We start from the raw sequence: 14,614 nt of genomic DNA, 5'->3' as shown, positions 1-14,614 counted from the left end.
CGTGTTTCCAAGTGCTCTCCAGCTCCAGGCTTCCGTTTTTAGTGTCGTCTACACCGACGGCTCTATGATAGCTAAGCAGATGGGCCTCCCAGCGCACGCGGAGGACCCCGACGCCGAAGAAAGACCAGAGGGCGAGTGCGTAGGCTTTGGCTACGTAAGCTTCCAAGGACAGACAGAACTCGGCCGCGGATGCGGTCAGTTAGAACAGGCGGAAGTTTTCGACGCGGAGGCCGAAGGCGCGCGGCATGGTCTCAAGGCCACTGTGGCGCTCTTCCCGGAGGCACAGGCCCGACCACGCATTACGATATGCCTTGATAACACGTCCGTCATTAGAGGACTCCGAGGAACCCCAGCTGCGTCGTCACAAGCGGCTTTCCTCGATTTCCGCGCCATCCGTAAGGGCTATGGCCCCAGTCTGGTGAACGTCCGCTGGGTTCCCGGCCACAAGGGCATCACGGGCAACGAGATTGCTGACGAGCTCGCTAAGGCGGGCGCCGAAGGAGGAGAGGTAGTCAATGAAGGCTTGGCTACCCTTGGGCACTCAAGGCGGCTTGCTAAGAGGGCGGCGCGTACGGATTTCAAGGCATGGTGGGCCGCGAACAAGCCAGAGTCATATGCAGACTACCGGGCAGCTCTTGACAAGGGTGCCAAGGCTTTCTTCGGTCCGGACCGACAAAAAGGCTTGGCAAAGCTGCAAATGTGCTCCTACCGGTAATGTCAAACGACGCCGCTGAGTGGGTAAATCCGACCGTGCCATTCAGGCAACAGGATGTGGGGCGGCTCTTTCCTTTGTGACCCACTCTCTGAGTCACGTGCATTGTGGAGCCTTCGAACACTCCGTGCAAGGCTCCCTTGTATTCGTTGTCTTCTTCTCTTCCAACTACTTTCGTGAATGCAGTTATCATGCCATTTACTTTCTCCAACCAAGCCGCCAATGAATCATTTTCCTAACCTATTGTTCCCAACGTCTCAACCGTCCGTCATTCTGACAGTTGACCAAACGATAAGACTAGACACGACATTTCACGAAACGCGACCTTCGCCCCCTTCTATAGCGTCTAGCTTGATGTCTCCCAAGGTTGGAATGCAAATCTTAACTCCAGCGCGCCGCGTCTCAAGAACATCATCACCATCGCCATGACGGATCGGGCTCAGGCGCTCGTCCTCGATCAGCAACAGATCATCCAAGATCATCCCATCGGCACAGGCCTAGATGCCTTCCGTGCTTCGTTCGAATCAGTCTGTAAAGACAGGGGCATCTCCTATCCTACGCCAGACGCGCTCCGTCAGCTGGACAAAAAAGGTGAGTGAGACAGGCCCACGTTGCCGAGATGCCCATCTAACCATTGTTTAGATTTCCAGGAGCTTGCGTTTAGTCTTCTGTCAACAATTCTAATCCTCCCCACTACCCGTCTTCTTCCTTCGAATACGGGCCGTGGCACCCTTCTCGACGATGTGTTGAGATGCCTACCCGTCCTCACCCCCAGCAATTTGTACAACTTCGACTCGGACCAATTCGAACCACTTCTGAATGCAGTCCTCGCCAATAAGCCCGACGATGAGATCTCGCGCCAAGTGTACTGTGCCGTTACCGAAACCACCCCGCCTCCCCGACCGACAGCATCTTACCTTCTTCAAACTCCGTGGTCTATCAACACGAGCAGCTTCGCAAACTCCTCCGAGCTCCGCAAACATGTGGACGTGGTCCTCAAGGATGAGCTCGGCTCCATATACATCGACGTTCCTAACTTCCACGACATCTTTTTCGGTCGGGTGGCGGGTCTAAAGACAGCATCAGAGGCCGTCTTCAACAAGTGCACGGAAGGCAGCGAACCACTCTTCCGTAGTGGTTGGCGCGGGTGGCCGACAGATGCGAACCAGGACCGTGTCCTGGACTGGTTTGCAGAACTGAGCGAGAAACTGGCAGTGTTTGCAGAAGAGTACCATCCGAATCGGACACCGACGCCGCGACGAAGGCTGCTGGTACAACCCAACAAACCGCTCCGCGGCTCGATAGCGGAACGCAAAGTGGACGTCGGCTTCGTGGATGATTCAAAGGCTGGAAAGGATACTCCATGGTGCTGGTCGCATATTCTCGTACCGGGCGAGCTGAAGAGCAATCCTTCTGCCGATATAGCGTCAAAGGCATGGCTCGATCTCGGGAGGTACGCGAGGGAAGTATCCGGTGCTCAATATACGCTGGACAATCGTCGCTTTGTTTTGGGATTTACCATCTGTGGATCACTCATGAGGATATGGGAGTTTGATCGGCTCGGGGCCATCGCATCGGAACAGTTCAATATCAACACGGAGGGCTTAAAGTTCGTATCAACGGTCCTCGCGTTTCTCTGGATGAGCGAGGAGGAGCTTGGGTTCGACCCATCTATTATAAAGGAGAATGACAATCGGTTCGTCCAGATCAAGAGTAATGACTCAACAGAGCGTCTTATCATTGATAAAGTCATGCTACGCGCATGTTGTATGTCCGGCCGGGCAACGACCTGCTGGAAGGCCCATTCCGAGGGAGACCCGCAGACGCCACTAGTCATTAAGGATTCCTGGCAGTACCCTGAGCGCGACGAGGAAGGGGAGCTGCTGCAAGATGCGACCGATAAAGGGGTAGTGAACGTAGCTCGATACTATCACCACGAGACGGTCCAGGTGCGCGGAACCGATGACGATGTCCGAAGCAACGTTCGAGGAGGAATAGATGTTAATAAGGCGAAGAACTACAAGCTGGAACACTCGACGCCGTCGACCAGGACGGTTACGGCTAGTGCCTCACGGAAAGGCCGCAGTACTAGCATGGCTGGCAAGAAACGGTCATCTAGCCAAACCGACGCCGCTTTACCCTCCAGCAAGCGGTCCTGTACGACCCAGGCTAGCAGTGATGCGCTGCAAAATCGGGTACATCGGCGAGTCATTGTTCGCGACTATGGCCAACCCATCTATAAGGCAAGCTCCCGAGTGGCCCTACTTGCTGCGTTGGAAGGCTGCATTGACGGACACGAGTCCCTATGGACAAAGGCCGGCCTCCTTCACAGAGACATCTCCATCAACAACCTCATGATAAATGAGGACGACAACAACCCTTCCTGGCCTTCGTTCCTAATCGACCTAGACCTTGCTGTCAGAAAGGAACGAGAAGGTGCTTCTGGAGCAAAGGGCATGACCGGTACCAGGGCGTTCATGGCAATTGGAGTTCTTTTAGGTGAACAACATTCCTTCATGCACGATCTCGAATCATTTTTTTGGGTCTTGTTCTGGATCTGCGTCCACTACGACGGGCCAAACAAGAGCAGGGTTGTTGACGAGTTTGACCAATGGAATTATATCCGCCTGGTAATGTTGGCAGACTTGAAGAAGGGGCAAGTGGTTCATGAAGGGGATTTCATCAAATCCGCAAAAACAAACTTCACGCCACATTACCAGCCGTTGATACCTTGGGTCAACAGACTACGGAAAGCAGTATTTCCGAATGGTGGGAGGTGGGAAAAGGAGGACGAGGGATTGTATGATCGGATGAGGGGGATTCTTAGGGAAGCCCGAAATGATCCAAAAGTATAACGCAGAGATAATCGCGAATTAGTGTAATTATCAGAGAGAATCACATACAGTGATCTGCTCGCACGGCTTCCAGCTCCTCCCTATTTGCCCAGTTCGACCAAAATGCGGACTGGAGTAGGATGAAAACAGCCAAGTCATTCAAGAAATGGGGCCGGGTTTTGACGTCTAATGCCCACGGGCGAAGTATTTGATACTTAGGTACAAATAGAATATACGTCTTGCTTTCTCTATTTCCATCCCAGAAACTGATTCTGAGCACTACCAAACATCTTTAGAAAACGTCGTTTTGACATTCTCAGAGACGGCACCCGGACTTCCTATTGTCGAGATTGAGGTTCGATAGTACCTCATCCGTCTCTCTGATATCCTCGATGAGTTTGGAGTGCCAAGCCTCTGTGTCGGTCCGGACCGATAAAAGGCTTGACAAACCTGCAAATGTCGCTCCTCCTTCATCTTCCTGCTGTAACCTGCCTGTATTAGCCTGCCTCCTTCATCTGCCTGTCTTGCCCTACCTCATTGATCTGACTATTTGTCGCTCGGTAAAATCTAATGTCCACTCATGAACGTTCTAGCCCAAACGATAAACCCCGCCAGTTGCATTGGCGTCGCTTCCTCCCTCTTCCTCCCTCTTCCTCCCTCTTCCTCCCTCTTCCTCCAACTTGCTCTTCCTCTCTCTCTATCTTCCCTCATCTATCATCATGGCATCTCGTCAGCTGGTCCGTATGTACAAACTGCGGGATCGAATCAATCAACTGGATTCAATCCCAACCAGGTACCGCAGCCTATTGGAGCATCGTCTGTTTATTGCGTACAGTGAATTCAAGCGCCAGGATACGAGAGACTGACAGCCTCGCAAAGTCATTCGGCGTTGGTCCCGACTACTCCTTCTCCTCATTTTTACTGCCAATGCTTGCCAAAGCCAGACAATGGCAGCTATCAAGAGCTTATTTCACTGCCTCAGAAAGGCGCAACACATTCTCTTCTCTCTCGTTGGATTGGCGACGTCCTGTAAATCAAGCCTGATGTCAACGTGCCACATCAACGTTTCATCTTTCATAAAATGATTAAATGTAGCTTTGATGCTGCCATAGAGGACATGCCAAAAAGGCACCCAGAGGGTTCACTTCGGGTAGCGTTTGTTTTGATATCAAGGCTTCAAGCTTCGCTTCGAGCCAAGCCCCATACAAGGAAGCCAAGGGGATTGGGCAGCTTTTCTTGTAATCCACCCAGTTGTATTCATCTTTTTAGTGCCGCCTCCCCACTCACCGTAATGCCTCCGTCCGAATGGTATGGATATGGGAGCTGGTGGTTCAGTTTTTTGACCCTACCACGTGATTAAAAGACCCGTTTCCTGTCCTTTCCGCTCCCATAGATAAGAGCACTGAGGGGTGGCTTATCTATGGGAGCGGGAGGGACAGGAAACGGGTCTTTTAATCACGTGGTAGGTCAAAAAACTGAAAGATCACCTCACATATCCATACCATTCGGACGGAGGCCAGACAGTGAGTAGGGAGCCGGCGCTAAAAAGATAAATATAATTGGATGGGTTACGAGAAAAGTTGACCGTCCTGACACTGCGGCTAGATTTTCCAAAATTGCACTCGGTCAGAAGACCATTCCTGGTTGGTTCCTAGTACCCTCGGCCCAGTTATGTGTAATGAATGGATAAGGTTCTACGAAGGAGACAAAACTAGGTCGCATCGCGAGGAAGACTTGCTCGAGTCTGTTTGTACGACACCCATGCGTCGCCTGCGCCCCCTGAGGCGTTACCTTACGCTGTCGGCACTAGCGCCCACGTCTAAGGACAGGGCTGCCAAGGGTTTCAAAGAATGGCTTCTCCAACTAGATCCCTCGGATATTCTCTGTCCTACTATCGACAACAATCACGATTTCGACTCCAGAATATGGAAACAACCCCGAAAACCGGCGGCTCATTCTGATTCTGAGCATGACTACCTACACGAACCCCAAGCCAGAGGTGGACATGATAGTGGAGGGACGACATGGAGACTTGGAAACTGGTCGACTGTCACATTCCCATATATCTATCATCAGCAGCAACATTAACATTATCCCCGTCTGCACAACATGAACCGATCCCAAGCCATTCAGCAAAGAACCACCACACCACCGTCTTATCCTACCTGGGGCTCCTCGAATGGTTCCATAATGTGCCGAATTTCCCTCGCCATAGTCCGTCGAGTCTGCCGTGGCTTTCGAGGCTTGTATGGCACCCGCACAAGAATATTGCCTTCCTGTCGCTCTTCAATCTGGAACATCTCCAGTCGAGCTTCTCGCCCGTACTCATCCGACTTTCCTCCAGACGAGTTGCTTCTGTCCAAGGTCATGTCAGCTCTCACCAGCGAGACTTGTTCGATAAGGATGAGTGAGTCTTACTGTTTGCTGTTGGGCATGGCGAGCGGAATGTGAACAGGTGTTTCGCTGTGGATATTGAGTTGAGATACAAAGAGCGTTACTTCTTCTCTGAGTGGGCCTTCTTGTATTGAGTGCTGATGATTGTGTAGTATCCCAACCCCCTTCAACTGAGGGCAGCATGGCTTTATATGCTCGTCAAGGCAGCTACTTACTGCAACAAATCCGGAAGACTCCGACTTGCACGGATAACAATAGATGTCGACGATGCCCCCAACCGAATAACAACACTCAGGGTCCCTCAGGCCTCCAGCTCTCTACACAAAACCATGCCCGATGTGGCGTGCCTAGGATAGGGTGGAGGAGGCTTGAGCAGCGCAGTCGTCGAAATTAGAATCCAGCTACCGATTCTGACAACAGCCATACAACCAATGTCTTGTTCACCGGCAATAAGGTGTACGTCTTCCACGTGGATCTGGGCACAGCGATACTGTTATTCTGTCCGCAAAATACGCGGCCACATGACCAATCATCGACAAAACACCTACACCATCGGGAATGAGGTCTGCCCACGAGTTTTACCTGATTGGGAGCCCCAGGTTTCTGCTTTTTTTTTTCTGAGGGCGCCCATGGTCTGAACCATGCGCATGGGTCCTATAGCTCTACCAGCTCACTGTAACCCTCGGATGAGCAGAAAGGGAATATCGACTTCAAGAATTTGCCCCCGTCACTTTCGTGCGACTCTGCTGGGTCTATTTCAGGCCGCCGTATTGCACGCATAAGCGCAATGCATATCACCATCTCGGCATCCGATTGGGTTCGGCTCCAGAAGGCCAAGCGCAGCTGCGTGGAGATGGTGAACACAATGGGCTTGTGTCACCATGTTTGTTCGTCTGCGGCACGCCTGTCACTTGTATCCAATGTCTGCCGAGTCTGGGGTCCATTGGGGGCTGGCATTTACCCGTTCCATCGGCTCAACAATTTTTTATTTATTTTTTTCCCTCCCCTCGAGTGCCTCGAGGCTGTTTGATCCAAGTTTTTTCACTTTTCTATTTTCGTTCGAGTTATCGTTGCTGTTGCTGCTTGCCCCCACCTCCAAATCACATTCTCATTCATCCTTTGACCAGCAGTTGTAGGTCTATCTTGACAGTACTACCACATCGTTGCGAGTACATACCACAGCCTGTTTTGTCGGCTGAGTTTAGCGGGAAGCCACGCTTCTGGGGTAAGACGGTAAAGTATGGGGTGTGTTGCCATCACTTTTGGTTGGGTCAATAAGCGTGGCGGCGCGGCCCCTCCTCAGCCTTACGGAAAGTGAGCCGAACCGAGTATCAGTGTCTTAGATCAGCAGAAGTCCTTTCGGCATTCTCACGGTTGCCGGAGGCCGTTGCCGGATTCCTTGTGGCCAGCCATTAAACCCGTTGCTTACAAGTTTATGGCCGGGGTTCGTGGTCACTCGGCAAGTGTCGTGCAGGCTATTGTCAGACGACATAGGCATCGCACCATTCATAAAGAGAGGGAACACCTGAAACTTGAGACACGCCGCACAATTCCCGTTGCCGCAGTGCGACATTAGGGAAAGGCCTCAACAAGACCTGCGTCAACGGCTGTCCTCCACCATGATGAACGACTGCCGAAACCTCTTTATATCACGTTTACCGGAACTCCTCGGTCCTCCTGTCATGCTTGACTTTGTCACATGGATTCACGAACTGGACCCCACTCGTGGTTAATCGCTTAATGCTACTATTGATAGTCCCTATGTACAGGTACCTATTCCCTCATTCTCCCCGTTCCCTATTCCCTATCCCATGCTGAAAGGCCGATACAATCTTCGAACCGCAAAACATCGAGAATCCCTTCTTGTTCCGACTTTCTCCCCTACCGTCCGCTGACTAGCAACCCTGCCAGCGACCGTAAATGGTCGTAACAGTATCCCCCATCTACCGTCCACCCATAAAAAACTCAGAGCTTAGCCTTAACAGACTTGCTTCCTCCCCATAACATCGCGTGGCAAACACACGTAATAGGAATCAGATGAAAGGGCCCGCAGGTCGGGTCCCTCACATTTGGGGCCTCATCGACTAAGCCCGCACATGTGCCTGTGTTCACTTTGGCAGCACACGCGATCTTGAAGCCGGGAATGACTAGGCAGCCGCAGCCGCAGCCTTCAAAAAAGCCGCCTTCGGGGAAATGGTAGCACACCTTGTTGGTTGTCTTTCGTTTTGGGCTTGATGATTGATGATCAACTACAAGAGGGGCCGGACGTGATCGTTAGTGGTTTCGTTCATGTCAAGAGCTTGAGTCAAAGGGCTCTGGAGATGAATAATTGTACTCACTTTCGAGGATCAAGAGGATAAGTTCGGGATATTACACTTTCGAGCTTTGTTCTTGAAGAAGGCGGACTTCTGTTGAAGGCCTAATGCTGAATGTTGTAGGGTATTTTTGTTGTGTCTCGCGGAAAGACAGGTGGCGAAGAGCAGAACAGCGACCGGAGAGAAAGAGAGCAGCCGGAAGTCGACAACAACGGATGTTGGATGTTGTTATGTCTGTGGCGACGACTGTCGGATTGAGAGCAGTGCAGCCAAGAAGAGAGAGATTGAGGGTGCACAAGTGCCAGGTAGGTCGCAAGAAGGATTTCCAAGTCTTCGTAGGGAAAGAGACTGGAAAGTACTTTAGGAGTGATCGACTCGTTGTAGTTGATTTCCTTCGCTTTTCAGAAATTCTGGTGGTGGTGGCTGTTAACGGAGAGAGGATCTGGCTTGGTTAGGTTGTCGGTTTCGGCTGGGACGACCGCTTTATATACTCCCTACGTACCGCAGAATTCCACGAAATGTGTTCTTTTGAGGCCTTCTATGTAAGAGAACCCTAAGATACATAAGGTAGGTACTGCAAGATTCATGCTCACCAGATTTTCTCTATGTAGAGGTAGCTACATGTAGGTATTCACCCTGCATGGTCAACCTTGAAGGATTGGCGCAACCATGCACACATGTACTATGTCCTGGGAAGTGGAGTCACGTTTGGAACCAGGACACATTATGCATTGGGGTTTGATATTCTGGTGGCGACTAGAGGCCAACTTCATTTCACTTCACTTCACTTCACGTCACTTTACTTCAGTTCACATGTTTGCACCGAGCTAACACTGGGAACTAAGGTAGGTAGCTACCGGATCCGAGATATCACACACGGCATTAAACTCTAGACTTGTTGAATTCCTTTCCTGCTTGGGCCGCCAGCGGCTAACCTATATCCATTCCAGTGCAACTGCCAACATCAATCCAGGTGGTTCTCTCGGTCAACGAGTAACCCCTTGTATCATCTTCCAACAAGCATGCTCTCAGTCCGACACATTCAACTACCATAACCAGTCCTCCGCTCAACTCAACTCCTCTCCTCATTTCCTCCACTCCTCAATCCGTCCCCTTCTCTGTGGTCATGCCCTCCTCTCTCCTCTGGGTCCGTCCGACCTGCGAACTACAGTCCCACCCGCACTGACAGTAAAAGAAAGTCCCGTGATCCTGCACCTCGCTATCTCCCGCAGCCTCAGCCGCACTGGGGAAGCACTAGACAGTCACTTTCTTCCACTAACCCAGCAGCCAGCACGTGCAGTTTACAACTTACCTCTAGGTCCCAACCTCCTAATGAACCCTCGCCCAGGCACGTATTGCCACCCATCGCGGTAGCACTCGGGACACATGTCCTCCATGTCTGAGGTCATTCTGGAACTGTCCATACGAGTTCACGTAATATGCAGCTTGCTGGTACTGGGAGGGTGTTGCAGTTGTTCCCGCAGAAAATGGTGAAGCTCGGTTCGAGTTCGCAGTGACAGGCGAACTCACCGGGGAAGGGGAAGTGGATGCCCATTTTTGTGTTTGTCTGTGGTGTCTTTCTGAGGGTATGTGGATTCTTGGGGTTGGGCTGTGGTAGTAGAGATTGTGTTTGAGATTGTGACTGATGGTATTGCTTGGACGTCGGGTGCTTTCTTGAATCTTGACCTGCAAGATTGAGAGCTTCCAGAGGTACCTATTCGAGTCTGGTTTTGAACACAGTGGTGGTGGTACTAGATTTCCGGCCCTGAGACGTCAAGCATCGCGCACCTTTGTGCTGATCATAGGTACTCACCCACGATTCTCATAGCCAACACATAACGGTTAACAGAATCGGTCACGACTTGCTGATGAGCGTGAGCGTCTAAGACTAACAAGGCCGTAATCAGATCGCTCAAAAGGTGATGCCTTCTAGGGTTGGAAAGGAGGGAGGAAACAAAGGTTTTGTCTGTTGGTCCGCCTGAGATGGAATGCAAGACGTTATGGGACTTATACGTACAGGTATTGATTGACTATTCCGTCATAGTTATTTTTTATCCCGTCCCAACCAAAAGAACGCTAGTGGTATATATTGCGCGGTAAGTTCTACGAATTCCGATCCTCTTTCGCTTTCTGCTTTTGCTTCTTCTGCTTCTGCTTCTGCCTTCCCGGTATTCATTGCGATAACGAGTCCGTCTGTTATGGATAAAAGTAGCTCACATGCTTTGGGATGCGAAATAAAAGCTTCAATATCAGTCCGCTATAGAAGGGCGAAACGCTGAAGGAAGAACATTTACAACGCAAAGCCGACGGGAGCTCATGTCGTTTATTCGGGCGTCGAAAAGCCCGTAACTTACGAAACCCATCCACTGGTCCAATAGAGCATGACTAGCTCAAGGTAGCATATGGCTTGACTAGGTATCATCAAACTGACTTGAACCAACAGGGGCAATGTTCGATATGTATTGGACTGTTGCCGTTGTGAACTCGGGCAAAGATATCGAAAAGTGGCATCGTCGGTGGGATAAAGCTTATCTCCTTTCCAGTTCCGGAGCGGCGAATGTCCTTCTATCTACACCATGCCATGCAACTCAGGACTTAGCAGTATGCTGGGATGCCAGGTGATTGGAACTTGGAGGACCTAATCTCCAAATTGCAAGCATTGATTCTCGAATTGCAGGCCCAGCACAAGCAACAATTATTCACGTTTACCGTCCATCACAGTACCTGGTCGCTATCTAGTTCTAAGGCCCGACCTTTCGGAGTCCAAATATTGTCATCCAACCTTAGCTCGAGTTTTACGTCTGACATGCCCCAAGCGAGAGTTCTGTTATTCTGCATCGACCGAATGGTCATTCTGTGATAGCTGCATCTACCTCCTTTCTGGTGGTCATGGCTTTCGGTCGATGTCTCTTCCAAGCCAGGTTGTGTTGATGCTGTCATGAAGCAACTTGCAAGCTGCAATACCTACCTCGGTCGAAGTAATGTTTCCCTTTGATACCTGATCTGGCAGCTCGGGCGGAAAACAGAACAAGATGGAGAAAAAAAAAATGGAAAAGGGAAAAAGGAAAAGGGAAAAAGGAAAAGGGAAAAAGGAAAAGGGAAAAAGGAAAAGGGAAAAAGGAAAAGGGAAAAAGGAAAAGGGAAAAAGGAAAAGGGAAAAAGGAAAAGGGAAAAAGAAAGGATGGATGGGGTAAGATGGGATTGAGAAAGAAGACAGAGAGTGTATGTGTGGGCAGAAGGGAAGAAGATCAACCAGGTAGGGTTGAAAAGAAAAAAAGGATAAAAAAAGAATGGTCTCTCCCGCCGGGAATTGAACCCGGGTCTCGAGCGAATCGAACTGATGATGTTCAAGCTTGACAAGCTCACATACTGACCACTATACTACGGAAGATGTTACAACTGTTAATCAGCTGTCGTAGTTGGTTGTTGGGATTTGGTCGGGAGAGTGGGTTTATGAAGTCCAAATTGAAAAAATTGTTCAAATTTGGTGGGCACAGAGGAGCAGCTGGTGGACAAAAGCAGTGGACAAGGCAAGGGTACCAGGGTGGAGTAAGTGGGAAGTTGGCCTAGACCGTCCAGGCGCTGGCGAGGGTGCCCTTGCATGGCAGAGTGGAGTGCGTTGATTGCTGCTTGGGATTATCCACTTGTGACGACTTGCTCTTTCTCCTCTTGCGAGTTGCGACTTGAGAGAGAAGGAAGGAACAGGATGAGAACAACTTCATTTAATCTGGGAAACTTCGAGACTTATGCGTTGCACATGGTCTGCTTGTGACAGACGGGAGGAGGCACTCTTCTCGGAGGGTTAGCATATCTCCGCCAACAAACCAACCCGACTCTCATGGTTTCCTTCCGACAGACTTCGCATGCGCACGCGCCGGCCTCCGCCACCCCGCTTCTTCTCCGCGCTTCCCGTCGTCCTCTTCAACTCCTTTCCCGAAAAAAAAACAGGTATTCTCGTCCAGACCATCGTTTTTCCTTCGCGGCTGAAGAAAGCAACGACAACGCCTACAACCCGGTAATGAGAATCGCCGTCATGTACAACCTCGACCGCCAACTTAGCGAGACATTCACGACTCAAAATATTGGTTTGACTTTGGCAGTCAGCCGATGGAGGTCCTTCCCGAGACAATGAAGGACTAAGGCCCTGAGAATGGTCGTTGGACATTTCGCGCGCGCGAGATATCTCCTCGGGGATGTCACTGACTCGTTCCGGAATGCTGATTGACACCAGGTCCTGTCATACAGCTACCCAAGACCTCTGATGCTACGAGGCTACCCCCAACACTCCTTACCCCCTTTTTCCTTGAGCGAGGCTTGGAGGCTGAACGAGATTCCGATGCCCCGATGCACCACCGCACGCAGGAAAACTTGATCAGCATTCCACGCTTCTCAGTCTGGACCATATCCGGCGTGTCTGCGAATACTGAGCAAGGGGGTGGCTCATGCTCATCATGAACAACATTCCTAAATGGATCAGAGAATACCAGTGGCTTAAGAGACCGGATTGAACGCGCGCGAATGGACCTGTGCGCCAAGGAGGGGTGTGGCAATCGCTATCAGTCTCATGATGCATGGCCATTATTGACTGCAAGGGTGGTTGGGCCTTGAATGAAGGAGCTCGTGGCAGGTATGGGCAGCACTGGGAGAGCGATGTAGGCGCTAGAAGTCTGATTTTGTGTGTTATTCGCTCAACGCCCCAAAGAACGATCGGCGTCTCGATCAGGAGATGAGGGTTTGGCTTTCTCTGTCCTGTCGAATGCTTTCTCCGAAACAGGCAACAGACACAAGGTGGTGGGACGATTGCTGTCTGTCGGGGAAGAGTGAGTCAAGATCTTGAAGTTGGACAACACGTCTACTCGGGTCCGTGGTGCCGCCATGATCCCAAGATTTCAAGCGAATGCGTCCGCACACTATCCCATACCTGCGGTGACCACGTACGGACCACGATGCGACGAGCCGAAAAGCGCAAAGAGTTGGGAGGCGGGACTGAGGGATGGATGACAACATACTGCTTGAGACTCCTGTAATGAACAAGCAGGCTCTGGCCGATGCCTCGCTGGACCTAGCGGTACCTTGAAGACAGCAAGAAAGGATGTTGGGCGTGCCCCTCTTTCTTCCTGACTTTTGTCGCCACCACGACGATGAGGAGCACAACTCCATGGCAATGTAGCACTCAACCATTCCTCGACACAATGCTCGTTTCCTTGCTTCCGCGGAGCCTGTCAAGTGACCTCGACCACAGACAATGAGTCTTCGGCAAAGGTGTTGCCATCGGAATTTTGCCTTGCAACTTCACCAAAGACTTTGATTGGAAACCCAAAAACAGCTATGATCATGAATGAACTGGACGGATACGTCTTCCTGGTATGCGTCTGTGCCACACTTCCAAAGCGTTATTGCTGTTTGGGGCGTGCCGCAAGAAGACAATGGCGGAGTCGGATACGGTCTGGATGCCGTGCAACCCTGACAGCCATAGATGTATGCACCATCATATGACTCTTTGGTCGTCTCTCGGGTTGGTTGGTTGCCCTATTCATGACTGTCAGTCTGCCTTAGCGCCGTCGAGTCTTGGCTCCATACGTCGCCTTGCTGCGAGGAAGCCCTGAAGAGTGCATGAAATTGTGCAAATAGGTATAATGGCAATTCAAGCTTGGATTTCGGGTGAGCTCGGATCATGTGGAAATTCAGTGCAACAACGGTGTCCTCTCATGGTTGCATTCAGGATCTGGATATGCTTGTCTCATCTGTCCAACAGATCGATGACGGGTCGATCCTAACCAGATGTAGAAATGAGATCAGGAGTTTGATGAAAAAAGAAAAGAGGGAAGGGTCATCTCATTGGCTGAACCAAACTCAGCTCTGCAGCAAGGCCATCCGCAGTGTCCAATTCTGGAATCGGTGACACTTTGCAAAGCGGCTCGAGATTGGATGCGCCTGGTGACGTAGATCCGGGGAAAGCGTCCCTCTTGAAGACATGAAATCCAAGGGTAGGTATGTGGCCGAATCAAAGTCCTATTTACCCCTTCGAGGACGAATTTGATCCGGGTGAGTGGGACGTTAGGTCAGACCATCAAGGTGCAAGAGTTACACAGGTTACACAATTCCGCGGAGTTGGCAGCTGTTGGCATCCACGGGAGGGAAACAACGGTCCTGACGAATGACATGACGGGATTCCTCCCATGCGCAGCCAAGAGGTGGTACGCCGGTTTCGCAGTTGGAGCTGGAGCGGCTGAAAAAATTGAACGGTTGCGTTACCCGAAGCCCAAAGACGTTAAACCGTTACGTACCAGCTATGTCTGAGGCTCTCAGTATTTTGATGTCAGTGTTTCTCGATGTTCCACTCTCATCATTATCATGCG

General features: G+C 50.9%; 4 protein-coding genes and 1 non-coding gene across 5 annotated transcripts; 3 read left to right on the top strand and 2 right to left on the bottom strand.

Moving 5' to 3' along the window:
• Positions 1 to 64: 64 nt before the first annotated feature.
• Positions 65 to 715, top strand: SMAC4_13828 (uncharacterized protein; the record flags this gene model as incomplete). The annotated part of the gene is made up of 1 exon (XM_003351430.3): positions 65 to 715. The coding sequence occupies one exon, from the start codon at positions 65 to 67 to the stop codon at positions 713 to 715; it is 651 nt and encodes a 216-aa protein (XP_003351478.3).
• Positions 716 to 1,137: 422 nt separating this feature from the next.
• Positions 1,138 to 1,311, top strand: SMAC4_13827 (uncharacterized protein; the record flags this gene model as incomplete). Its single annotated transcript, XM_066091642.1, has 1 exon — positions 1,138 to 1,311. One exon carries the CDS (start codon positions 1,138 to 1,140, stop codon positions 1,309 to 1,311), a length of 174 nt encoding a protein of 57 aa, XP_065947183.1.
• Positions 1,312 to 2,247: 936 nt separating this feature from the next.
• Positions 2,248 to 3,567, top strand: SMAC4_12931 (uncharacterized protein; the record flags this gene model as incomplete). The annotated part of the gene is made up of 1 exon (XM_066091166.1): positions 2,248 to 3,567. One exon carries the CDS (start codon positions 2,248 to 2,250, stop codon positions 3,565 to 3,567), a length of 1,320 nt encoding a protein of 439 aa, XP_065947182.1.
• Positions 3,568 to 5,444: 1,877 nt separating this feature from the next.
• Positions 5,445 to 7,000, bottom strand: SMAC4_00021 (uncharacterized protein). The gene is made up of 2 exons (XM_003351432.2): positions 5,965 to 7,000; positions 5,445 to 5,901 (listed from the first exon to the last, which is right to left on the bottom strand). The coding sequence occupies exons 1-2, from the start codon at positions 5,979 to 5,981 to the stop codon at positions 5,703 to 5,705; spliced, it is 216 nt and encodes a 71-aa protein (XP_003351480.1). The 5' UTR covers positions 5,982 to 7,000; the 3' UTR covers positions 5,445 to 5,702.
• A 4,550-nt stretch (positions 7,001 to 11,550) lies between these two features.
• Positions 11,551 to 11,646, bottom strand: SMAC4_13826. The gene is made up of 2 exons: positions 11,610 to 11,646; positions 11,551 to 11,585 (listed from the first exon to the last, which is right to left on the bottom strand). It is a non-coding gene; the product is annotated as a tRNA-Asp (tRNA).
• Between the last annotated feature and the right edge of the window lie 2,968 nt (positions 11,647 to 14,614).

The sequence above is a fragment of the Sordaria macrospora genome, chromosome 5 (assembly GCF_033870435.1).
Source record: "Sordaria macrospora chromosome 5, complete sequence".
NCBI classification, from domain to species: domain Eukaryota; kingdom Fungi; phylum Ascomycota; class Sordariomycetes; order Sordariales; family Sordariaceae; genus Sordaria; species Sordaria macrospora.
The sequence above is the reverse complement of the archived record's forward strand: the minus strand, read 5'-3'. Positions and strand labels throughout refer to the sequence as shown.